The sequence below is a fragment of the Centrocercus urophasianus genome, unplaced genomic scaffold (genome assembly GCF_019232065.1).
Source record: "Centrocercus urophasianus isolate 14NV4802_14NV808 unplaced genomic scaffold, USGS_Curo_1.0 seq_73, whole genome shotgun sequence".
Classification (NCBI taxonomy): Eukaryota; Metazoa; Chordata; class Aves; order Galliformes; family Phasianidae; genus Centrocercus; species Centrocercus urophasianus.
Genome location: NW_024885344.1, coordinates 9697983 through 9725114, shown reverse-complemented (window position 1 = coordinate 9725114; position 27132 = coordinate 9697983). Strand labels below are relative to the sequence as shown.

Below are 27132 nucleotides of genomic sequence, written 5' to 3'. Positions count from 1 at the left end.
TAACACATGTAGAAGCAAATGCAGCATTAGGAAGTTCACCAGATTAAGCTGCTCAGTGTATCCTGCTCTTGTCCTTTCCTTACTCTAAATAAGGAAGTTCCTTCCATTTGTTGTGTAGAGTATAATCCCTGTTATGAAGCGTGTCGTAGACCTGGCCCAGGCTGTCAGTGTAAGCCTCAAGTATTCAAGAACATCAGTTCTGCCCTGTTGAAGTTTGCCAGCAGCATCAGGAAAATAACCACATTAGAATAAAAACTACACTCAACTGCAAATTTTCACTTAGAGCCTACACTGCTCTACTGGCAGAAAGTCCTCAGTGTTCTATGATTAACCAGATCACACCTCAGTGTTGACATCCTTTAGTATGATGAAACAAAGTCATCTCATCTAGATAGCAATAAGTCAACTGTAGAGAACTGCAACTGCAGCTGGGTTCTGTCTCTTGAGACACTCTTACATGTGGTATTAAGCAGTTTCATCTCAAGCAACAGGTATTGTATTGAAGAATACTTTTCACTCACAAGACGGTTAAGCGGTTAGCCTTAAATACAGATCATGCAACCACGAATGGGTTCCATAAGTCTACGCTCTAAATCAATCCAAAAACAGATTAAAATGGGTCCAATTTGAGGATGTCTAATCTTTCTGAAGCTCCTGCAGAGCCATTGCATGTAATAATCAAATATAGTGTTTCACCAGAAAGCTGTGCAGATGGCAACAGATCACCACCTGTAGTCTGTGATGACAAGGAGCATTCAAGCTAAATAACGTTTTTCCTAGCTGCTGTACTTACTGTTCTTTGGAGTTCTTAACCTTACAATGTCTCACTGACTTCACACACTATCAGCCTCAAACAATTCCTACAACAGTCCTCTGGCAGACAATACTCAGTGACCTTGAGTCACTGATTAAATAACTTTAAATTCAGATTCCTACTTGTCATCTCTCACCCTGGAAACTGATCCAGGCAAATTTAGTGCCTCAATTCGTTGCAAATCCTTAGATCAGCTCCATATATTCACCTGGTATCAGCATCTGAATGTCAAGCAAATCAGTTTTGTTTAATAAAGACAGCTCAGGACTCTACTTACCAGAAGTACTATCAACTGAATTACTGCTCATATAACCCTGATGTTAACAGTTGCTACATTAGAACTTCAGTGGTTAAGAATTCCACTGACTTAAACAGAATATACTCGCATTAGTAGTATTTTATAAAAAAATTAGTAGTATTTTATTAAAAAAAAAAAAAAAACAAAACTGAAGTAGTTTTACCCAAGGAGCTTTTATAACCTGAGGAATTTTAACGACTGCTTGAAACACAGACAAGTACAGTTCTCACCTGAAGAAAGAGATTCCTGTGAAAGAGAGGTTTGTTCTGCAACATGAGAAGATTGCAACTGGCTCTGAGGAGGAGTCTGTGTACTTGCTGTAGAGAAACTCTGGTTATATCCCGTTGAATATGAAGAATCCTCTTTAACTTCCTGGTCTTTACGTGGAGGCAGAGGAGCATTCACTTTAAATACCTGTAACAGTTCAAGTGCACGCTTAACACCACCAGCTGAAGTGTCTGCCTAATGCCACCATCCTGCTATGCTAGCTGTAGCTTAAATCACAGTGCCTTAATCAGTTCCTAGAACACCAATCATTTCATAGAAAGAACTGAGATCACAGTGTTGCTGATCATCCTTTGAATTCACAGTAAGCTTGCTGAATGCAGTCTTGCATGCTTGGCAATTAGCCAAAAGTAGCAGCTTGACTGAACTCAACTACCTTATTTCAACAGCAGCTACCATAGAATAAGCTAGTTTGCTTCCAGTTGAAATGTTACAATAATGGAATCTTCAGATGTGCGTGGAACTCTGGCAGCACATAGACAAAAGCAGCACAGACCATTTCAGTGATTTGTTTTCCTTTCCAGTTGAACTCCAAGTTATTTTCCAGCCATGCTAAAAGGCTAAACAACAAACTATCAAATCCAGTCAAGAATTCCAGTTGCCCTAAACATATCCACTAGAGTGGTTCTGCTACTGCTGTAGTAATTTTCTTTCTAAAAGAAAACTGAGGATGTCATACAGCCAAGCTGTCAACAGCCACATCCTAGACCACTTGTAGCAAGCAGCCTCTTATCAGTGAGGGTCTCAAGTGGAATTCTAATGGAGTTGCACCACAGCATATGCCTTTAAGTCCCCATGAGCCCAATGGCAGCAACAGGGTGTTCAGATGTTTAAGGGTATGTAATCAACTGAGGCTTTTTCACTGTCTCATTACTGCATCACTTTGCTAAGGAAGTATCTGAATCCTGGCTATATACTGAAATCCAATAGCTATTTCCTTGTTAATGACAGTGGAAGCAATGATAGGAAGAATGCACTGTCAAGTTCAAGAGTACCACCACTGCAAGAGGCATTGAGGTCCCAGCAATGTTGTGAACCAAAAGTGCTAAGAAGTCTTGCATACTTAATATTTCAAAACACCACAGCATTAATTTAAGTGAACATGCAATGGTAACATTTTGCACTAAAAAGCATTCTGAACACAGATCTTAGGCTCAGATATAATTAGAACAGCTAAGACCAAGACTCCATATTTGTTTTGTAACAGACACTTATCTTACAGGACCAGTCCCCCAAGACTTTGGTTCTTCAATCATAGCATGCCATTGGTTTTGTTTTGTTTTTTAAACTTCCATGAATAATATAATTACATAGCAGCTTAATGTTAATAGATTGAGTTTAGAACAACCTTCCCACCACTACTTCTGGTATAATTATATTAACATTCTGTACATCTAGGCAAGGTTCTACTGGAATCATTTCTACTAATACAGCAAGCCAAGAAAGAAACATCATGGTAGTGATTTACTAAAGAACAAACCATGATGTAAGGTGTTTTAGCTGCACCTAAAGTTCTTGTGCTTTGAAAAGCTATTAGCTACTTCTATCCCCCCCCACCATAACTGTCCAACAAGTTATAGAACTGCATGGGTGCACAGGTACATTTGTTGAAATGGAAAATGCCTTTGGAAAGTTTCAGGTAATCACTTCCTAAACTTGCTTTTGAGCAAGAATGTTAACTGAAAGTTTTTACCATCTTCTGAAAAAGGGATCAGAGGAATAGACAAGTCTAAGTACAGAGAAGGAAGCATTAATCCCTAAGTAGAGACCCTTCCTCTATGTCCCTAAAGGACTTACATCCCAAATTGCTGGACAGTAGCAGTGTTAGCACTGTTTGTGACATCAGTAATGAGAGATGCTGTTTTTATACATTTGCAACAAGCACTGCTCAATCTGTAGACTACTCAAGGTATCTCACTGGGGATGGATGGGGGGGACAGTTTGATCTTTATGAAGGACATGTTCTCCATGATTCCAGCGGACTGAGTTTTATCCTGCTAATGCAAACAGCTTAAAAAGCAGCATGGCAGACTTAAGCTTCAGAAAGCTTCATGGTACCAATATGGATTCCATCTCTCTCCTCCACAGTCATTGACATCCACACATAAGAACAGTGCAAATACAATCAACTCTACCTCAGCAAGTAGGTAGAAATTGGTCAATTTAATATCTGACCTCTTAGTTCCTTAAGGATACTAAGATACTCCAGCCATTGAGGAAAGAGTTTCATCTAGATTTTTAACATGAAAGCATCAAAATAATCTATCAAGTTCCTTATTACATCAAGGAGAAGCCAGCTTCCCCTGTGTTAGGATTAAGATTGAGCATGCTTCTCAATCATGAGTACACATACTTACAGTCTGCATAGCTTGAAAGGGAGCTGCTGTTATTGTGACAGAACTGCTACTTGCTGGAGGAGACTGAAAGCTTTGCCCTTGTGGTACTGCTGTTATGGAGGTGCTTGAAGTTGGCAATGGTGACTGAGGCTCACTTGGGAGAGGAACAGTTGCCTGAGGGAAAGAATATAAATGTAACGAGAGGTCACTTGATAGTTATCAGGCAGTAACAGAAGCAGTTAAATTGTTCTAAAGCCTAGACTGACAGAAGTCAGCAGTTTCTACAGGATGACATTTGGACATAGTAAAGCTACAAAATAGCTTTTGCTTACAATTTCAAATCTTGCTGTGCATCCTCAGCAATCAGTATTTCTATTGCACTCTCTGCTGATGAAGTGAAATGTGCCCATGAGCTACTATACATACCACTCATTGTATGAATTTCACAATAAAGAGGCTTAGGTACTTTTATCCACCACTAAGGAAACATGGGATGCTATCCATTCAGTTTGCTGGAAGATGATTTTCTGGTTGGAATTAAAAATAACTTATCCTTTCCAAAGGAACTCAGGTTTGTGTCTCTCTCCCTCCAACTTAATTATAGTTCAGGTTAGAAACAGTGCTGAGTTTTCTAAAGTACTCACCAATACTAAAACTCATCTGTGCAGAGTGGCAAAATGAAACATTAATTTATTAGAATACTGATATACTCCACAAATCAGAAATCAAAAGAAATAAATCATAATCTATGCATATTTGACTCATACTACCCTTTTCAATAACATTTCTCAACTGCCTGCAATAGCTCACCTGGGCTATTTCAATCTTCTTAGGTATCAGTGGCTCAGAAATATGAGGACTTGTCTGATACAGTGGCTGGGAAGCATACTTCTCAGTCTCTTGAGACAGCGATGCTGATGCCTGGAAGAAGCCATACATTGACATGTTAGTACAAGTACTACAGAAAGAAGAAGTTCTGCTAGAGCCATGCATACCAGTGCATAAGTTGAAACAGGTGGATTTCAAAAGACAAGAACAAACAGTAAGAACAGTAAGTCTGAAGTGCACTAAATAGTTACCTTAATCAAAAGCTGTAAGTAATTAGCTTTAAGGACTCAGACCATGTATTCTGTACAACTAGCCCTGCAAAGTCAGGTAATTCCAAAAACTTTGCTTTGAGCAATTAAAGTGACATCAGTGTCAAACAGAGAAGTGTCTGCTATTAAGCACCCAATAGATTTTTGTCTAACAAGGCTTCAGAGAAACAAACAAGGCTGGCAGGTAGCCTTAAGTAGATAATGCACAGATTTTGTAAACTCACACCTGCAATACTAAGTTTAAGAACTGCTTATACTTAGATTCACAGCCTAAGGATGAAGACTACCAACTCTCATTCTTACCACATCACAGGTGCAAACAGAACTGCATTTCCTAACAGAAGAGTGTACTCCTATTATGGAGTATGTTCCCCAGTCATGCTGAGACCAAATGAATCTTACTACTGCTTTATAGTCCTCTTGCTTCTCATGGACCATCTTGTGGATGAAGAAAGCCGTAACACTTCAAAGTTAAGTGATTAGGGATGGGCTTAAGCACAAGAACCCCTAATCATAAACACTACATTGGCAAAAACAGAGCGTTCTCCTAAAAATCAGATGTCTGCCATAGTACAAGCTTCTTTGATTCATATTAAACAAAGATACTCAAATATAGGAAATGTTACTGCATTGTAAAAAGATACTGTCAAGAACCAGGCTAAAACTACTGATCCAAGAGGTGGAAGACAAAGATTAAGTCTTGATGGAGATATTATAGTTATACAGTATATTGAGGAACACAGTTAACGCTACATTATTGTACACTGATAGCATGTACATTAGCAGAAAAACACTTCATTGTAATCTACATACACAGTATTAAGAGAGTCCAGTGTGAAGCTTAACTGCATTTCCAGTCACAGAAATACAGATCTAAGACAGTCATCAGCATAAACTGAAGCTATTTCTTCAGCTTTTAATATTTAAGGAATGCTAGCTTAAGATTTAATTGCATATAAATACAGATAAGACAGCAAATTTTGAAGTCTTAACTCGATACCAGACAGATGCCAAGGATTTCTTCCATTGCTGCACAAGAGAACACCTGCTTTCAGCTTACAGCCTGCTATTGCATGACAACATCCACCCTAATTTATGGATATTCCACAGTCAGAGAAGGTTCTGCATTGAACAAAGCAGAACTCTACAAGAAAATGCACTACACTTCCTAGCCAGCAATTTTCCTTTCACACTCTTCCCATTTCAAGGGGCAGACTGTTCACTTTGCAGTCCTGTGGTATTAGGAAGACTTTTCCAATGACCTTTACATTATCCATGATACATTACTTGTGTCACCTGCACTCTGACACTGTACTGTTAAATATAGTTTATTGAGGAGAGGTCCCACCACAACTTTCTGCTAAGGCTGGCTATCACAGATCCTCAAATGTCAGTGAACACCAGAAAACATTACCTGTGCTGTCTGTGATGTTACCAGTTCCTCAGTTTCAGAGCCAGAAAGTGTCTGATCAGCAGATGCTAGGGAAGTATTAGAACCGTGCAGTGTCATGGATGATTCAGTAGCCTTGCAAGAACAAAAAACACAGGATTTTGAATTACCTTGAATTCTTGACTGCCCCTGAAATTCACTTAAGCATTTACAAGCAAATCTCAGTATGATGCAGTACTCTGAAATACTCTGACCAGTAAGTCAAAGCTTTTTTTTTTTTTTTTTTTAAAGAGTGTTTATTAGTGATAAGTAAGCCTATTTAAAAGCTAAAGTAGTTAAGATATGCAAGCACATTAAGTGAACTTAAGGTTCACCTAACAATGGCAGAAATTCCATCTCTGGCATAAGACAGAATCTCAAAGAGGAAGACATTCATGATCTAGAAATGCAGTATTTTCTCCTGCACACCACTAGCTATGACTTGAAACTAGGAGTTAAACATTGAACTATTTGAGCATGCCTTCAACATGTTAATTTTATTGAAGTAAAATATTTGTTTCTCATTTCCTTTATGATAAGCACAAGAGCAGCCAGCAATTCTTTGACATTTTTTTCTTTCAAGCTACTGAAGTGAATTTATACTATACTGGTTACAAAGCCAGTGTTCTATCATTTCTTGGTTACTGCTTTGCCTCCTCAAGATAGCCCTAGCATCAACTTACTCGCAGAGGTTGTTGAAGAAAATCACTTTGACTTGGCAGTTTCTGTTCTTTTGAAGCTGTAAAAGAACATGAGTTAAGCAACAGTTCTTAAATTCAGAACATTCAGTATACAAAGATGCACTATTTTTAGAGTATGTTAGACTTGCATCACTAAATTACACCTATTGGAAAGCCTCAGTTGTTTCTTTTTTTTATATATAAAAGAAAGCAGGTGTCCAGCGATCAAAATATCTCTACCAAGGTAGAGATGATCACTTTCCAAATAAAAACCAAGACCAATTAAATATTTTACAATCTGGGTAATTAATGTTTTACAGCCTACAAACCATCTAAATGATTTCTTATCATGGCCAATTACATAAAGCTTGTTTTGTACATATAACTAGTTAACTGCTCTTGACCCGAGCTCATTCATGGTCTGTATCTATATGCCACATCTAATAGCTACATACCACATCTAGACAAAAATCTGGTATGTTGACAACATGCCCACTCTGCAGCTGGATTTAGATGAACATGCAAGTTAGTGATTATAGAAGCATTCCATTACTAGGCAAATAGGAGTTTAAGCCACATCCAGCAATGGTTTAAAAAGTTAAATGGTTTGAGCTGCTCTGACAGACATTGGTATTCTTCATTATTAAGGAGGCTGTCTTCCCAACTAGGTCTTTTGACAGCCAAGCAAACCCTGCTGGTTATGCTTACAACATTACCTACCTACAGGGCTACTTGCTGGAGTAACTGAAGGTGGTTGAGATGAACCAATGGCACTTGGTGAAGCTTTATCAAAATCCAGAATGGATTCCTTTTGAGAAAAAGATGATTAGTTGGTAGGAAACTAGATTCCACATATACACGAAACATTCATTTGACAAGTTGCTGTTAACTAAGTAGAGCTAGATCCATTCATTCAATGCAAACATGCATAGTCAGCACTGCGTCTTTCCTAACCTAGTATGCATTGGATCTGCTACAGCAACAGAGGAAAAAAAAAAAAACAAACAAACATACTTGCATGAAGTTATAAGTCCCTTGTATCTGAGTCATCAAATCCTGAAGCTTTTCCCTTCTCAGCACTGGATCTTTTGGAAGAGTTGAAGTAGAGCAAAATTCTGCAGCTGGCTGATGTACAGGTTTAGGCACCTACAAAGGAAAACAAGATTACATTTAACACTGAAAACAAGGCAAGCTGCTTTCATCCAATATACTTCCAGCGTAAGCTATAAATAGTGGGTACCACAGGCCAAGAAATTCTGTTTTTGATGTTTTCTGGTTCAAGTTCCCACTTCAGAAAAAAGGAAGAATCAGCTTACTGTTGTCAAAACTAGTTAAGTCATAGGATTCACTTGATTTGGTTTCTTACAATCACATATGTTCAAGCTGAGGCCAGAATAATCTTAATACCAGAACTGCACCACTCAAGATTTAACATCCTTCCTTCCTTCCTACTGGCAAAACACATGCCAGTAAGTACAGATCTTTTACTGGGATGGCATTTTCAGACATGCTGAAGAAACTAAGATGTACTGCAGCAAGCAGGTTATTTGCAATCAGACTTCTCTGCTTTCAGAGCCACATGTTCTCAACGTAACAGCTCCAGCAGAAAGTATTTTATTACACTCTGAAGATCAGCATGAAATATTGGTGTGCATATACCTGCACACCCCACCTCACTTTCTGTACCTCAACAATGACTTCTACAGAGCCTTATTACTCCTTGTTTCAGATGGTCTCCTAGTTGTTCTTCCATACTGGTTTTCCCTTTGCTTTGAGAAATAGAAATGTTTTATCAAAACACAGAACACTTTCATACAGTGCCAACATTTGTGTTTCCAGCAGATTACTATTTCAGTACTCTGTACAAGGGCATAATTGAGTATTTACATTAATTCATTAGAAAAATACATGGCAGAAGAGTACATGTGACATTTTTAATTGTCACACTAGATTCAAAAGAAATTAAAGTGCCATCAACGAATTTTAGGGTAAGTCCAGATACATCTCTTCAAGTACTTGAAACTAATCAGTGCATTTGCAGAAGTTTCAGTAACATGCACAAAGAAGCCTACAGGGTCCAGCCAGCTTCACAAAGCACAATCCATGTACATGCAGCACTGCATTAACATTGCATGAGTCCATTTTAGTACATGGCCCACATGATAGCTACTTCTTGAGCTGTGAAAAGTTCATTTTTTTACTCCAGAGCTAGAGTGGTACCTTTGTACTATCCATCCTAATTAGAAACTCAGATGCACAAGCAATAGCTTTTTCTAACTAACTGTTTAACTAACTGTATGCAAGTTCTTACTGTTCTTGCTTCCAGTAACAAAAACCTATTAAGGATCTAATGCAAAAGTTACAAATGAATAAAATTAAATCTGGGCAATTTATCAGTTAAGTAGGAGTCAAAACCTCCTTCTCCATCCCTGTTACCCATCCCTTACAAACACTTCATCTTGAAACACTTGCTGTCATGTGTTCTTTCTCTTCATTAAAATTCACTAAGACAAGTACACTACTTTACATTGCTATATATTTGCAAACAGGTAACAGGTTTTTTTGCCTTTAAGTCACCTAAGCAAGTAAATCTGGCAGTGTCTGAAGCTCTGTAGGTAATAATCAGTTTTAAGTTCAACTTACATATTAAACAAGTGAAGACTGCCTCAAAACATGGAAGCCAAAAAGACTGCATTGTTTCACTTATGGTTGTTAAAGACCATGAACTCCTGCATGCTTCTGCAGTTTGTTAGTCTTCTACTTTGCCCCATACTTTGAGGTCATGCTTGATCCTTGTGGGTCCCTTCCAACTACAAATATACTGTGGCACTACATTTCTCAACAGTATATTGGCTGCATTGTTTCTTTTGACTAAGAGAGCATCCACTCAGGGGTTGTTCTATGATAGAGCTTTAAACTAGAAGTGGAGCAGAGGCTCTCTATTCTGTAGAGTTTATCTTCAAGTGCCTAAACACAGTGAAATCCACTAAGCAGAAGTAGACATGGAACCTTCCCAATATAGATTTGTTTTTTTCATTAGTGTTTCAGCTTGTATGTTCAAAACTACAATTATTTAAAAGCTAAGTGCCACACAGAGCACATAAGAAAAAGCAACGGTTTACCAGGCTTTGCATCTCAGATGCTTTGAAAAGGAAGTACTCTACTTAAAATAATTTTTTAAGCTGAGAGTGTTTTCTAGTGAACAGTTAGATGCTGTTCTAAGTTACACATTTATGTAGAATAATGGTTTAAAAGACCTACACATCAGCTCACTGAGCCCACCTTAAGTATCACCCCTTAGAGTATGAACACTAAGTTAATAAGCATACTTCCAAGCCTCAAGATCTAGCAGCTTATGAGAAGATTTGAGAGCTCTAACATGCATTTCATGAAATAAGAAAAGGTTAGATGTCAGCATCAGAACAGAAGTTACACAAACCATTTATCTATCATGCACAAGGTCATTTCATAGGCTCTCCCAGGAAAATAAGTGGATTTCACATGGCATTGCCTCCCCTTGCTTTTCTTAAAAGTTTCACTAACCATAAAGTTTAAAATACTTCAATTATGCTCTTTATATGCAGCTTAGGCAAAGCTAAACATTCATTTTGATAAAGCGAGTTGTAAAACGCTACTTAGGATGACAGCACACTTTTTAATCATTTAGTGCTCTTTTGATATAACAATTTGCCAACAGCAACTATGCAAAAAGCCAGCTGATGTTTCTTCATAGCCTGCTACATAAAGCAAAGCTCAGGAGCAAACAGGCTTCATTTACTAATTCAGCAAGCCAACATAAGCAGCACCTCATTTAATTTGGTGGACCTGCACATTACTAAAGAACACTCCTCGGCAGCTGGAGTTTCCCCAGCAGCTGGAGTTTCCCCAGCTGACCAGAATCCCTCCTTTTCCTCGCAAAAAGTTTTGCCTAGTACTTAAGCCACCTATCTTACACAAAATAAGGTACCCATCCTATTAGAAACAATCTTGCTTTTTGCTGACACCAGAAATTCCAAAATATCTTAAAATGCTTGAGACTGCACCATAGTTCAAATAAACTCCATTACATTAATTCTGTGCAACACCTGTTTGTGCTCAGTTATGAGTGAAGGAACAGTTCCATACCTACACCACCACCACCAGATGTGATTCCACTCAGCTTAAGAGTAGAAGACAAAGCTGAAACACCTCACCCATTTGGTTACCCAGTGCTGCATGTTACCTACTCTTTTAATCTCATGTTCAACCTTCTGTTTGCGCTCCCGCCTCTAGAAGCAAGAATAACCATTTTTCAGTTTTGCCAGGTTTACTGATGAGACTAAATTTAACTATTTGCTGTGAACAATATAAAGTAAATTGATTTCTGCTTTCTTACAGAAAGAAGGTAAGTGCTGACAACAGCAACTTGTAGGAGAGAATTGAGCAATTCCTCATTTTCTGCCTCAAGTCTTACTTAATGGTGTAACTGAACTCTGCTTTGCCTACAACCTTGTCCATCCCTAGAGTAAGAACTGTTGCTACCTGAGCACAGGTAAGAAAAGCTAACTTAACATAAGTCTGTCAGTGTGCTCAGCCATCAACCCTACAGTGGGTTTCATTTTACATTTCTAAAACAATTCTGTTGTTAGAATCTCCAGGGCAGCAGTATAGCTTTGCATTCATCTGGAAATACATATTTAAGCCTCTGTACAGTTGGTATTGCTTGAACTAGATGTTAGTTCCCTTGAATCAGCTATTTTAATCAAAAGCCTAAAAAATTACTGAAGTGCTATTTGTATGCAGTCACAGAAAGTATTTGATCCCCAGATGAGTCATACCTGCTTTGCACTGATAACAGTGGACAGAGCCAATAGCTGGGGATGAGCAAAGTTAATTCTTCTGTCTTACACATAAAGCAGTTAATCAAGGTTCAAACACAGCAATGCTGTGTTGACATAAAAAGCCAAGCAGCACACCATCTTGCTATTCAAACACAAAGCTTAACTAACAGAATTGAATTACTTCACCTAAGGAAGAATGAAATGGGAATCTACACAGGTCTACAAGCTACACCTTGTAAAGCCTCTGCTAATAATGAAGCTTTAGTCCAATACACTAATGTCAAATTTCATGACAGGTAATACTACATATGCCAACTCACTTCTTTGGGTTCCATATCAAACTTCTTTGGCCCCATCTGCTCCTTTGGCCCAACACTTGCAGCTCCCCAGGACTTCGGAGGATTCTGTAACTGCTGTGATGACACTTGCTGTTGCCTCTCAGCTGTTTCCCAAGCCTCTCGAGTTTCCTGCTTCTTTTGCTCTGGCTCCTCCCTAACATGTGCAGCCCAAGCCTTCACAGGCTTCTGCTTCTTCTGCTCTGGCTCTTCCCTAACATGCACTTCCCATGATTTCACAGGCTCTTGCTTCTTTTGTTCTGGTTCCTCCCTAGTTTGGGTTACCCAAGGTTTTGGAGATTCCTGCTTTTGCTCTGGTTCTTCCTTAGCTTTTGTTACCCAAGGCTTTGGGGACTCTTGTTTTCTCTGTTCCTGATCTTCCCTAATTTTTGCTACCCATGGCTTAGGAGATTCCTGTTTCTTCTGATCCTGCTCTTCCCTAACCTTTGCTATCCAAGGTTTGGAGGACTCCTGTTCCTCTCGAACACGTGCTACCCAGGCCTTTGGAGCTTCTTGCTTCTTCTGTTCTTCTTCAACACGGGTCTCCCAAGACTTCGTAGGCTCACGCATCTGCTCCTCTTCTTTAACATGAGCTTCCCAATGCTTTGGTGAATCTGGCCGTTTTGTTTCCTGCTGCCTAACACGAGATTCCCAAGGCTTTAAGGTTTCTTTTTTCTGCTTCTGCTCCTGCTCTTCAATATCAACAAGCATTTCCCAGGATTTTGGAGGTTCTTGTTTTCTAGCACATTCAGCTTCCCAAGACTTGGGCTCTTCTGGCTTCTTCTTGACAGAGTATTCTGCTTCAGGCAAATAACGCCTGTTGAGAAACTATATAGACCAAAGAAACTTAATGGCTCCAAGAAAACATTTTGCTACTACAGTTCAGGTCAGTTAAGTTAGGTCATCCAGCTACTCAAAGCTCAGCTAAACGTAGAATCTAAGCAGTTTAAGTTCTAGCCATAGAAACCATGTAGGCAGTTATGGCTTTATTCTACAACACTGCAGATTAGTGCGGTATTTTTTTCTGGTGTGCCACAGAAGTATGAAAACAATCCCAAACAGCACAAATGAAACATACTTAAGCTGAGTGAATCTATGATCCTTATCCTCAAGGCTAACTGAAGTTCTCAGGCAGTAACAATATCCAGTTCAGTTGTGCCTTTTGTAAAAGGTAGCCCTCCTAAACATCCAGAAGTCTGTAATCTACTATTAGCCATTTTAATAAGCATAGCACCACCACCTCCTACCAGAATGTTTGACCTAGGTAATGTGCAGTAATCAATTATAACTGATTCTTAGACAGAGTTTAAATACTCAGTTCTTAATTTAATACAGTTGGACTTCAACTCCATTCTGTGAATATTACCAATATTCTGTCAGTTTTCAACTAAGATATCCTATAGATAACCTGAGTTACTACTTTGTCATAAACAGGAAGTCAGTATCTGAAGACATCCTGGCTATGATTTTTCTGACATGATATCAGAAAAAGTTTAGAACCTGAATGTTACCAGACATTACAAAGCTTTGTTCTGGACTGTTTCTCTAGTGAGCTATCCTACAACAGGGATTCAGCATTAAGAACCACTATTTGCACTTCCAAAAAACCAAACCTCCTTCCCTTCATTTTGAATCAAATCTAATAGCTTTCATGCTATTGCCAGTTAAAGCTTGAGTACTTAAACTCAAGAGTTAGGAGGATTACTGAAGTACATCTTTACACCTTTATGCACACATGGCTGTCTCAGGATCATCACTCTTCTGAGAAAGAGTAAGATTTGCATCATTCTCAACGCTATCAATACTAAGTCCTCTGCTCGGCTTTACTAAAGCTTTTTAGGGAAAGCTTTAGTACATGCTATTTTTTCTCTGTACTGTAGCACACAAAAAATTTTTTGTGTGCTACATCTGTGTTTTCATTCCAAAAACTGATGTTTTAGTTTATTCAGAAAAGAAAGAGCACTGAAGTATTGTATTACTTTATGTAATTCTTGCCCATGTACCCTCAAATACCTTACAGGAGCCACAAATGTGGAGAAATAGAAAGGCAACTAAGTCTTCTGTAACAGTTCCTACATAAGGAAGCATCTTAGCTGTTACTCAGGCTTTTTGAAATTTAAAGGGCTGAGAAATGCAGTAATATTTCTGATAAATCACAATACTAAAGAAAGGCAATTAACAGTGGAGCATCTTACCTCCTGTGGCTGTATTTCAGACTTCATAAGCTCCACAAGGGATTCTAGAGAAAGGATGTTAATTTGTTTCAACTGATCAAATGCAGAGAGCAAGCTAAACAACAGCAAGTCTCTAATTCTATTTGAATAGTAACACCAAAGGCTAAACTTGATGCAGTGAAACCTCATCTCAGTCTAAATATCTCATGTTGAATGCTATTTTCCATTTTCTGATCACATTCTAACACTTGAAGAAATCACCAGAAACCATTAAGTTTTTGGCAAAAGGAATATTATGTTTCTCACACAGGGGTATGCTCAAGAGGTAAAAAGAACCCATTACTATTAATTAGGTCCCCCCCCCCCCCCCCCAACAGGGCAAGCCCTTCAGGTTTAGTTTTAATTACTGAATTGAAAGCAAGCTATAGGTTTAGATTTAGCATCAAGCTATGCAAAAATCAATGCTTAGTTCAAGCTTATCCTAATATTTTAATACAGAAATTGTTCCCTGAAATATTCTACCTGATTCTTTGATAGGTTCTCCTTTTGACATCTGTCTTGTCCTCTCAGATTTTCTATGTACTTCCTCCAATTCTTTCACTGGCACAGTGGTGCGAGGAGTTGGAATACTTTCAAAGTAACCAGAGTCTAGAAGTTTGGATAACAAGTCCTTCATGTGTTTATCTGAAAAGGTAAAAGAAATTTTATGAAGTTAAAATATGCAAATTCAAAAATCAAGGAGTATATAGATTACAGACCAAGACTCTTCCCATATATAAACTGCAACTTCTCCAGCTACTTACGCCTCTTGCCAAATTACATAAATATTTTTAAAGGAAATATCTGCCAAACCACTTAATTTAGCAGAAAATATCTTTACAATCTAGAGTAAAGGCTGTAGTTTGTGTTTAGATATATATAAGGTGATTATTAGCAACATTAGATCAGACAAACCTAAAAAGGATTTGTTTCTTATCTGTGAACTAAACAGTGTTGATACAACACAGCAGGTGTGCTGGTTGTAGCAGAGGTAAAGCTGTAATGTGGTCACCATATAACTGCCCTACAGACCCTCCTCCCAACAGTAAGATCCTGCAAGAGGAAAAGAAAAAGAACCACAAAAAAGAAAAATGAGAAAAGCCCTTGTTCAAGATTGTCCAAGGGCTTTTGAAATTAAAAGAACAAAAGAATATGCAGAGTCCCATAGATTCTGGTGCATGATAAAGTGAGTATATTTTCAATAGGTTTTCAATAGGTGAAACTGCACTGTAGATGATCAGAGCTCCCACCCAATTTCATTAACAACTGTTGTTCCTCAGTGTCATACCTTGACTAGCATTCAGTCAAGATATCAGTATATTCAACTAAGCATTATGGTCAGTAACAGAGTTCCACACTTAATCCATTTGCACAGCAATCCAACAAGACACCCCCACTACCATTCAGTAAATTCATGTAGTTACTATTGATCTGCTACCACCAATATTCCTCAGAACAATCTAGGCTCACACAGAAGATACAGGACATCAGTATAAGACAATGGTTTCTTTATCCAGGGAAAGATTACCGCATTGTTACTAATCTGTACTTAGTAACTAAATAGCTCTTCCTTGGAGAACAGAGTTGCACACAGCACTTGAATGTACATGAAGACATTGTAAATCAAGCATTTCTGTTTGTTTTAGATATTAAAAATAGCACACAAGCTTTAGACCTCATTTATTTCCTCCAGATGAAGCACTTACATGTTGTTCCAACCACGGGTTTCTCGCTGCCTTCTAGAAGGTCCCAAAAGTAAAGAGATGATTGTTCCATCTGATCTTCAACACTAGAAAAGACAATTTTACCAGGTAGAAACGTAGCCAAAAAATCAAGTCTTGCACTACCCCCAATATCCTTCATTGGGAAATGCTGACATTTAGCCTTCTAAAGTAAGGCCGGAAACAGTAAATCCTCAACACTACTATGCACTAGAAAAGATAGATTTTAATAATTTGTGCAAGATTCAGTCTAGCAAATTAATTTACTTGTAAATTATACAAATTGGAAAGCCTAGTATTATCCCACAAGGCAACATGGCTGGACTTGATTCTGAGCCAGGAATCCCAGCTGGGGAACCCATTCTCTCTTAATCAGCCTACTGCCTCATTTATTGGACACATGCACAAAAGGTAGCCATCACCAGTTCTAGCCATTCTGCTAGGTGAAGCATTTGGTCATAGGCCCATAGTTCTCCTCCTCCTCTCCCCAGCCCCCAAATGATGTTAAAGGGCACCAATGTGAAACTTACTGTCAAAGGAAGGAGTAATGATTTTGTGGAACAAACAATAATGAGATAGAACTTTTTTCCCCACCAAGATGAAACACTACTGTATTTTTAGTAAGTAACTTTAGAAGATAACTTTTAAGAGCAAAGATTAACCTAGCTTAGCATATGTGTGATAAATGATTAAGAATTTCAGGAAGTCGCTTTTCACAATGAAAATAATTACTTTTCCACAAAGTGTTTCCGATTACCATCTAACAGGTTTTCCATATTTATGCACAGTCTACTGCAGTCTTAAGGCAGAGTCAAGCTAAGCATTCCTAGCAGTCATAATACAACCACGACAGGTACTATCATACAACCTTACAGTGAGTGACAGAGGTAAAATCTGTCATATCTTAAAGGACTACATTACATTCCTTTACCCCAAAGCAGCTCATCTTGATTATCACATGAATGGAACACATCTCATCTTTACTGCATTCTTAGTAGATGTACAACAAGACCTCAGTGAAGCAGCATGCCACCAATTCCTACTTATGGTGATATTGCAGTGCCTCCCCAGGGAAGTACAAAAAGATTTAACAGAGGAGGGTTTGTATGTAGTCTGAACAACTGGAAAAGTGGGTACAGTAGCTTTCCTTTAAGGCTCAGAGTGAAGTAGTTCTGCCATATTCCAAGATCTAGACTAGAGAAAGTGTACTGTATGGAGTTTTAATTTGTGCCCCAAACCATAACATTTCAAGACACGTCAGTGTCAAACAGGACACTTACTGTAGCAAACAAAGTATATTCATTACACAAAAGCACCAAACTTACCTCAAGCTCTCATTTCTTTCTGGACACGTCAGTTTTGCAAATCTTATGAGGTAGTCTAGTTCTTTAGAAGGCAAGTATATTGCACCATTCACACCACCTTTGAAATCTTTCTGAACATGCTCTTGAGTAAAGTTCTGCAGCACATACTGGACTTGAAGAATTGTACGCAGTTTTTTCTTCTCTGCTTCAAGCTTCAATAGACTCTCTCTTCGCTGGGCCTTTTTCTGTGCTTTCAGCAACTATTTCAATATATTAAATCAACAGTTAAACAGCCAAACAACAAGATTCTAGAACAGAACAGTTCTAGTATTGATCACCCTACCTTGGTTAAATAAACACCTAGTTCTTTTTTCAGATACAAGACCTTGCAAGTTCTTCCTCCGACAGATTTCCCCACTTCACTATTCAATCTCTACACCTATAGCTTTAAATGAAACTGGATATTGGCAGATTCACTCTTAATTTTCCTCTGCTATATTTGCATAGTATATCACTGCTAATTACTTTAATTGCTTTCCAGAGTGAATAAAGGAAATTGATAGAATTAATACCGATGCACAAACTCAAGCCCATCTGACATTTATCATGTGAAGTTAAAGATGCAGAAGCTGTCTCGAACTCTTCCTAGGGAGAAAACTGCCCACTACTTTGAACATTCCAGTTCAAATAACAGAGTCCCACAGTTATTCTGCTAGCAGAAGGCTGAGGCACTCAAATAAGAAACAGCAGTCACAGAATATATACAACCTCCATGCTCCCAGCATTCCAATATCTATTAGAAGTAGAGTCGAGAAAAAAAAAGGTTAGCTTGTATTTTAAATATAGCATAAGCTCAAGAATAAACCTGAACTAGCAGAAGCTAGTGGTAAGATTTTGATTACTAGAAATACCTAAAAGCAAGGCACATTGGCTCAAAAACCTTTATTTCTGCTGTTTTACAGGAAGCTATGTAGAGGAAAGCTACGAGATAAGCCATGTTTTGATACTCAGCATAGTGGTTTGTGTTCAACACGATAATCAAGTGAACCCAAAAGCAGCAATACCACTGGAAAGGCTTAAACCACACAATGCAGTAAGCCTCTCAAAGCCTTACCTGCAGTTACTACACATACAAGAAAAGAAGTCTAAGCAAAATTGCTTGGATCTCAGTCACAAACAGACCGTTTTACTAGTCTAGCTCGTCAGTATTATACAAGAAGCAAAGAAATTCTGCCAGAGGAGTGACTAATCATGTTTTGCCTCCCCAGCACTACATCAGATCAGATCTTTTCACAAGAACTGCATTTTCCTGAGAGCCAAGAAACTAATTTCTCCAGCAGTCAAAGAAAGCACTTGCTTACATGAAAATATGCCACATCAAATCCTGAAGTCCTAAATAAAACACTAGAACTGTAAGTCGCCATAATCAGAGAAAACTACAGCAGAATAAGTAGCAAAGTCCTTCATCTTCAGCAGAATTTCACCAAGAGCTGTACTAACTGAAGCCAAAGTTACTTAATACCAGTGCTTTCCATACTGGAAATAAACTGGAAAAAAGCATTTTATTTAGAAGGAACCTTAAGAGGTCACCTAGTCCAGCCTCCAGAACAATGAAGAATGATGCTGAATCAAGAACCAACCACTTAGTTTTCACTGTAGTCAGGCCTCAAATACCTGGGGAGAGATTCAATGGCTTCTCTAGGCAGTCTGTTCTAGTGCTCAGTTGTTGGTGACAGCTTCCCTCCTATCTAGTTGGAATCTGCTATCTCAGTTTCTTACTCATTCTTCTACATACCTCACAACAAAGACTAGCTCTATCTTTTATGGTATCTGAGGACTAATACTACATAACTCCTGCCAATTCTTCACTTCTTGGGGTTCAGTAAGCCCAGTTCTTCCAGGCTTTCACTGATCTGCTCTAGCACCTGGCCTTACAGGGGCCCACCAGTGGACTCAAATCATCTATAACGTCTGTGTACCGAGTAGCCAGGAATAGACACAGCTGGTTTAATGAACACTAAGTGAAAATAATCAGTTCCCTTTAAATACTGGCTAGGAGTCTGGTCTTCACTGCTATAGGATATGCAGTTTACTTTGGCTGCTGCCCACAAGGAGGACCTCCATGGACTCTTCAGTGGAGCTGATCATCCACCAGTCCACACCTACACAGGGAATGTGTCTACCCTAGGCACAAGGCATAGGCAAGATGGTTCCATTGTAAACCTAGAGTCATCTGAAATACAGACAAGTCCAAATTATTCAGTTTGCTTAAGCACAAGCTCTAAAAACAGTACAGAAAACACCACATTGAAAACAGCATCATACAGTTGTCACTGTTTACTCTGATCTAGTCTGTGTTTCAGACAGTATAAACAGATTGTTCACCTGAGTTCCAAGACAAACTGCTTAGCAATCTGCACAGTGGCATGTAAATATAGCAACTGGAGGAACAGTGCAAAGATCAGTCAACTCCTGACAATGTCATGAGCAACATATTATACTTACATCTTGGCTAAGACCTGAAAATGTCTTCTGAAGCTCCTTGGCAAATTCTAGATTGTGTACTACTTCATCATATTTCTCTACTGCCTCCTATAAAGAAATAGATAAAAATACATTTAGTACTTAAGACTACTGATTGCATCTCAAACCTATTTTACTTAACCTCACTGCAGAGCTAGTGATCTAGCAGGTTCTTCTTTGACACTAACTTGTAACAACTTACACTGTCTATCACTATCAATAACCATCTGAGATGCATTTTCCATGCAATACCTTATGCAATGCTTGGTATGCTAATGCTGAAGCAGGAAAGCTTAAATATCTCTTATTTTCCATTTTTCTTTTTGTTTCTGCAAGTCTCAACAATCAGATAAAAACAGCTGTTTATCATCAGATACTAACATGAAACTTGAAAGAATTACAGAAGACAAGTTTAGTACTGAGGCTTTAGCCTGATGCTTAGTTGAAATACCTTGACAGGTAATTCATAAAAGCTTTCAGAAGTTAATGGTATGGAGGGCAAGTCATACTCTCCTGAAGTCTTGCAAATTTTATTTCTACAAGTAAAGCAGTGTTCCTGACTTCATTAATGGCTTTAACACACCTTACTCCATCAACTTCAAAAAGAATGTAGATTCTTAATTACATTTTTATACACCCTATGAATTCCTTCCCTTATCCACTGAGAAGTAAACTCATTTGTAAGTCTCCTTGAAGTTTGAAGATAGCAAAATGCTGTAGTTCAGATATGCTGCACATACCCACTTAACATAAGGAACACTTGGGAAGTAAGAAGTTAAATTTAACTACAGCACATATGTGCTTTACTATGAATATAAACCAAACTGAATGTGAGATATCAAAGTTAAACTGACAGGCCATTTTTAACACAACATAAAGCTCTTTCAGTGTAGTAATGTTGACACGTGCTTTATCCCTGCAGTGGTAAAGCTTCACCTACTGTCACAATAATATTTGGGATTTGCAAATTAACTGTGCTCTTAAACTGAGAAGCAAGTTTCAGGTTATGTTATTCCATTTGTCTGATTGACAACCTGGGGAAAAGCAATAGCTTCCTTTTGTCACACAGCTGTTATTAACATCCATTAACAGAAACATTAATGTTTGAGTGAGAGTTAGCTCCTGGTCTGACAGTAAGGAATAATCAGCTGAGCCACAGCAGGCCAGAAAAGTATTGCCAAAGGAGACAGTCAACTTGCTGGGAGCTCCTTATTTTTGAAACTTTTTTTTTTTTCCTAAAGTAAGGCAAGCACACTAATTGCTCATAACATTGCTCACACACCACGAGCAATTAGTTTCATTCAAACTGCTTGCAGAACAAGCTCATCACTACATGTGTACTTGTGTGAAAAACAATGAAAAATACAGAGATGGCAAGTTGCTTTAGAGCTCTTCTATATTATATGCAGTTAAGCTTTATTTCAGAAACTCAACTTCTGTTTAAGTTTCAAGCACCAGATCCTGGTAGTTGTATATACATTAGTAATTCACATCTGAAGTGTAAAAATGCAGTATTTCTGTACCTTAATGGAGCACCTGAAATAAGGACTTGATCAGAGCAGTTACATATTGAGCACTCCTAGAGCAGCCATCTCAAGTTTAATTACCAAGTCAGTTCACTAGCAAAACAGAATCTTATTCTGTTTTAAAAGCCTGAGACACTCCAAAAATTGAACTCTGGTAAGTATACTAACTACAGTGAACACCTAACAGTTGCTAAATACTTAAGCTCAGCTGGAATAGTGAAAGCCAGTAACAAAGTTCATCACCTACACATTTTCTAAAGTCAGTGCAGCTGGGTGCATTCTGCAAACAAAACATCTACAGAATCCTCTTTCTAGACCATACTTCATAATTTCCACTTTCTCCTGACGTTCTGTTGTTTTTTTTTTTCATATTTAAAGTACAGACCAAGCAAAAAACAAGTCACATTAAGGAGTAACTCTGCAGCATGTTCCAGATTAACAGCTTAAAGGAAAATACTGCTCAATAATCTATAAGCAACAGAAGACAACTGATAGTTTAACACTTGGGATCTTAACAAAATGGGGCTATTTCCCCATCCATTTCCAAGTGGAGTGTAGAACTAAAAGGTTATCTCACTTCATGTGAAATTTAATTCATTTCCTCCAGTGCTTAAGAGGGCAAAAGACATCAGATTCCACAGAAAAGTATTAAATGATCATTCGCTCCAACAGGTCTCGTCTACTTTTAAGCAGACAGTTTTTCTCCTCTTGTCTCCTTCATGATTAGTCATCCTTTACAAAGGATTACAAGTACAGATACATTGGTGTTCCCATATTGCTGCATTGTGATGAAGCTAATAGCCAATGGATTCTTCCTCCAGCTGGTCCATTATGAGAGTCAGCACAAACACTGAATAGCCAGTGCCCTTTGTTACAGGAATGCTCTTAACACATCCCTGAAGCACACTTTAAAAACATGCTCAGTAATCAGAGCAATAAACCCTTTGAATTGTGTGGCACCTCACCACCCAGCAACAGCTTTCATATTATAGATAACTACATATATTTATACACACACACACACACACACACACAGTTTCCCATTCCAGAAAACTGGAAGTCCAAGACAAAAAAAGCCAGAACCAGTTTTAACACCAAGAGAGTTGAAGCTAACTTCAGGGAGCACGCCACACTTGCTGATTAGCAGTCTTGCATCCGGGCATTCAAAACTCTAGTAGTCTTGGAGCTAATATGCAATTTCAGCTAACATCCTATTAATGAAGTACTGAGGATTAGCTAGCCTAGAAGAGTTGGTCTGTGTTCTAACATGGCAACACCAAAAAACAAACGTGTTAGATGTGGATACCTCATCATGAGATATGGAGGAACACTGAAGTTGAAAGACTACAGAGCAATCCTCAGACCTTCTGTACACATGAAGGCTAAACAAGCATTTCTTCAAAGTTACATCACTGCATCTTTCAATCAAATCCATCCACTCCCCCACAATGCAAGCTTACCAACTGGTCTTGATTGAGGGCCTCTCCCTTCTTCAGTCGATCTTTGTAGTCTTCTAGTTTGAGCTACAGGAAAATTTAAAGTCAGTTTTATACTTATTTCTGATGTTAAGAATGAGTGAAGTATTCTCTTTAGATCTGCATACTGCAGCAAAACAGTAACTTTACTACCTCCTTTAACTTTCAGGAGAACACAGACTTAGCTGTTCCTTTGATTTTGCAAACATTCTCCAGGGTTTCCTCATTCCCTTTTATCCCCATTCATATCTTTTATTTTTTTTCCTTACTGCCTTTGTTTCATTTAAGAAATAATACATTGACCTTAAATCTTTAAGAGGCTCCAAATACATTCACCATCTTCATTTCAAAGTATCGTGCCTTTTGATTTTTCCAAGCCAATGTCACATTTAGTTATTCTATCCTGGAATAGTCCTACTTAATTTTTCTACTGTATGTGTATCAGAATCTAAGGTAATCAGGATTTTATTGCAGTATTTCTTAAGAAAATGGACTACTGCATTCAAGTAAAAAAGTTTTTTTCTAATGCACTTAATAGTCTCTAACAGCTGAAATGAACTATGCAAAAATAAGTTACTAGGTATTGCCCTTTATCACAGGAAAAATGAAGCATACACTACCATGAAGTTGAACATTATTTCATTTATCTGCCCAAACAGATTTTATTAACACAGTATCTAGAACCAGGAATACTTCCTATTCATTCTAGCAAGTCACTTTCATTTGCTAGTGAGGCCATATTGTAGTGTGCTAACCTGAAACAAACAAAAATACTGGAGAAGCCCACAATAGGCTTCCTTGGCCGAGTTAGAATAAATGCACTTGCTTAATCACAAAGACGACATGCTTATCTGAGATTATTCAGAAATGCAGCATAATGCATGATATAAGAGACAGCAGTAATTCCTGAACACCTGCAGGAGAATCAATTTCCATAGCCATATAGCCTTAAGTCTTATCTAAACACCTCTTCTCACCCTAAAACATGATGCATCAGTTTTTTGTTTCTTTTTTTTTTTTTAAACACGTTTATAGAGTCTCAGAATTCACACAATTGCTTTGTTTTTAATTCTGACCCAGTATCAAAAGCAACAGCAGCAGCTTCTTTAGTTCTGTAGAAGACATTCTCTTGATTTATAATCACACATCAATATAACTTTCAGTTACCAAGCAATCAGCAGGGAAGTCCTAGAACACAAAAGCTTGAGTGGCTACAGCTGCAATGTTTAAAAGTATAGCATCAATACTTATTAACTGTATTCCCTGGAAAAAAGGCACAGCTCCAACTCAAAAAAAAAAAAAAAAAAAAAGCAGGCTTTGGCATCTTTGTGTAGGAGCCTCCTGCTGAACAACATTTGTCTATATATAAAATATAGCAGTCGATCCATGTATATAGCAGTACATCGTTAATAACATTTGACATTGCTTTAGCCACAGCAAAGACTGCTCATGTCCTTACTTATATCCCTACATCCCAGTACGAGATGCATATAATCAATAGAAATACAAAGACTTTTTTTTATTTTAAGGCATTCAACTACATCAGAACAGCTCGAAGTCTGTTCTGAACTCAGCCTGGCAGAGAAGCACCCCAATGCTGACCAGCAGTCACTGAACTCTGAATTAATTACCACAGAGCAGGTTCTGAGTTACTACATCCCTGCTTCTACAAAACAGCGCTCGCATCACATCAAATGCAAGCAGCCCATTACAATGAGAATGAAGAACATTTTTCCCCCCCCACTATGCAGTAGCGAAACAAAACTCATGGAAGGCGCAGAACAGTGATATTTTAAGAAGCCCTGTGTTATTACACACACGCCCTTAAACTGATGAGTCCTCCCATCAGCCATTTAGCAGAGTGCCACCCCAGCCAGAAGACACGTTACCTTCTTCTTCTCAATATTCCTGATCTTGTGTTTGAGGCAGATGAGCCCATTGTCGATGTAGGTCTCGTACGCCTGGGAAGGAGAGGCCGCCGAGTTCAGTGCGGCCTGCAGCGGGCTGGCGGAGGGCTGGCTGTCCCCAGCCGGGGTCACCTGCTGCTTGGCTGCCTTCATACTCTTCTCCTCCCCCTCCTCCGACCGGCCTGAAGGTGACGATGGGCAACGGAAAGGGGCTTGGGAAAGCTGCACCATTGAAAAGGATGGAGCTGCAAGGGAACTGCGCTTGTTTAGCTCTCTTTTCTCAAGTTATACCTTATCACGCTTTGACAGAGAAACACGGAGCCACAGCACAGAGCCCCGGTAAGGACGCATTCCCTGCCTTGCCCTCTCCTCCCTCTCTCCCCGAATATCTGCATCAGAGATTTCAGAGCGAAGGCAAACTTCGCGTGGCCGCCCAGCCAGCAGAAACACTTCACACACGCACACAGACCCGGCAGCGGAAGGCTGCTTCCAGAAGCCCGAACGCCCGATGAACAGCGGGCTGCCTTGCTGCACGCAGTGCCCGCAGGGAATAGCCGCAAGCGCGCACCTGCGTGCCGTGCCCGGCTTCCCATCCCATTAAAACGGTTTTACCCCTCCCTGACCTTCGCCGCAATCCGAGCGGCGCCGCAGCCTTAAAAGCTCCCCACAGAAAAGAGTGAAAAGGCAAAAAGCTGCATAACACAGCGGTGCAGCCGCACGCCCGCCTACACCGGCGCTGCCCCTCGCGGAGAAGCGGCCCCGCCCGCAGCCACCCGCGTGGCGGCAGCGGTCCGAGGCAAGGCGGGGAGGGAGGGGCCGGCTTTCACCTTGAGCGCGGCAGCTTTGCGGGGGATGCTCCGCGCTCTGCACCCCGGCCGTGACGCCGCACCGCCGCCGCCCTGCGGCGCCCGCCCCGCAGACCGGCAGTAGAAAGAGGAGCTCCGGCCCCTGAGGGCGAGCAGCACCCCCTCGCCCCCACCCGGGTACAGGGAGAAGGATGAGGAGGGTACCGGCGGCGGGTTCCTTCCCGTCCGAGCACCGCAAGTTCACGACGACCGCCACCGCCCGCACCCGGTGCCGCGGCGCGGCCAGCCCCTTGCTCCCACCCCCCCCCCGCTCACCTCGGTGCCCGCACACGCTCAGGCCCGCCCCACCGCCCGCCCCCCGCCTTATATAGCGCCGCGAGCCGCCGGGCACGGAGGTGGGCGAGGCCGCGCTGCGGGACGTGTCTCGTCACTGAGGTCACCGCCCGCTGCCAATGGGAGGCGGCGCCTCACCGCCCAGCGTCACGTGATGCGGGGAGGGGGGCCACCGTTAGGCGGGGCGGGGCGGGCCGGTCGCCCGGCTGGGTGTGCGAGGGGCGGGGCGGGCGCGGCATCCCCGCGTCAAGGTCAAGGTGCGGGGTGCGGGCCGAGCCCGGAGCCCCTGTGTCCGGTCACACATTTGACCGGTGCGTTCTGGTGGCCGTGGGAAGCAACAATGTGTTGGCCCACGCCTAGTGAAAGCAAAAGGGGTCTCCTGGGCCGGTAAAGAGCCGTTTACAAGCTTGATTTCACGTAACAAAACGTGGTTGTGGCATCAGGCTTGGTAGAGTTCAGGTTTTGTCATTGTCATAGGGTTTGGATTTTGGGTGGTGCTGTATGGAGCTGGGAGTCAGACTCGATGGTCCTTATGGGTCTCTTCCAACCCTTCCAGTTTATGATGGTTCTATGAAAAGATGTGCACGTCCTCTACAAATGCAAACTAAAACACTTCATAGCCAGCAATGCACGTAAGTCCCATGAATACAGATAATGAAGCCATCACAGGCAAACTTCTGATAACCTCTAGCAATGTCATCAGTGCTGCACAAGGCATCAAAGGAGAAAACACACCTTCCAAAGACCACAGGATTAAGCTGGAATTGCGTTTCCTGTTTTTCTCTTTGTGGCCATTACCACAAGAGCAGTAACAGAACTCACGGGAAAAGGTACGACAACAGAATCACAAAACTGCAGAATCATGGAATGGTTCACGTTGGAGGGGACCTCAAAGCCCACCCAGCCCCAACCCCTGCCATGGGCAGGGCTGCCATCCAGCAGCTCAGCTGCCCAGGGCCCCATCCAGCCTGGCCCTGAGCGCCTCCAGGGATGGGGCACCACAGCTTCTATGGGCAGCTGTGCCACCACCTCACTGCCCTCAGAGTAAAGAATTTCTGACTAACATCTAATCTAAATTCCCCTTCTTTTAGTTCAGAGCCATCCCTCTCATTGTCCTGTCACTATCAGCCCATGTAAAAAGTCAATCCCCTTCCTGCTCCTTTTAAGTACTCAAAAGCCACTGTGAGGTTTCCCTGGAGCCTTCTCCAGGCTGAGCACACGCAGCTCCCT

At 40.2% G+C, this 27132-nt stretch overlaps 1 protein-coding gene across 2 annotated transcripts in view; it reads right to left on the bottom strand.

The window, feature by feature from the left end:
• CAPRIN2 (caprin family member 2) overlaps positions 1–25070 on the bottom strand; it is a 30951-nt gene extending 5881 nt beyond the window's left edge. The window contains exons 1-15 of one of the 2 annotated variants that reach the window (XM_042837737.1): positions 24746–25070; positions 22842–22904; positions 19838–19924; positions 17354–17592; positions 16014–16096; positions 14791–14952; positions 14290–14333; positions 12080–12922; positions 7954–8085; positions 7660–7747; positions 6943–6998; positions 6245–6355; positions 4544–4654; positions 3755–3907; positions 1343–1526 (exon numbers count right to left, since the gene is read on the bottom strand). In XM_042837737.1, the coding sequence (XP_042693671.1) occupies positions 1343–1526; positions 3755–3907; positions 4544–4654; positions 6245–6355; positions 6943–6998; positions 7660–7747; positions 7954–8085; positions 12080–12922; positions 14290–14333; positions 14791–14952; positions 16014–16096; positions 17354–17592; positions 19838–19924; positions 22842–22904; positions 24746–24994 (2605 nt within the window). In that variant the 5' untranslated portion in view covers positions 24995–25070. The remainder of the gene's footprint in view (positions 1–1342; positions 1527–3754; positions 3908–4543; positions 4655–6244; positions 6356–6942; positions 6999–7659; positions 7748–7953; positions 8086–12079; positions 12923–14289; positions 14334–14790; positions 14953–16013; positions 16097–17353; positions 17593–19837; positions 19925–22841; positions 22905–24745) is intronic. The other variant, XM_042837738.1, reaches the window with a different exon arrangement.
• Between the last annotated feature and the right edge of the window lie 2062 nt (positions 25071–27132).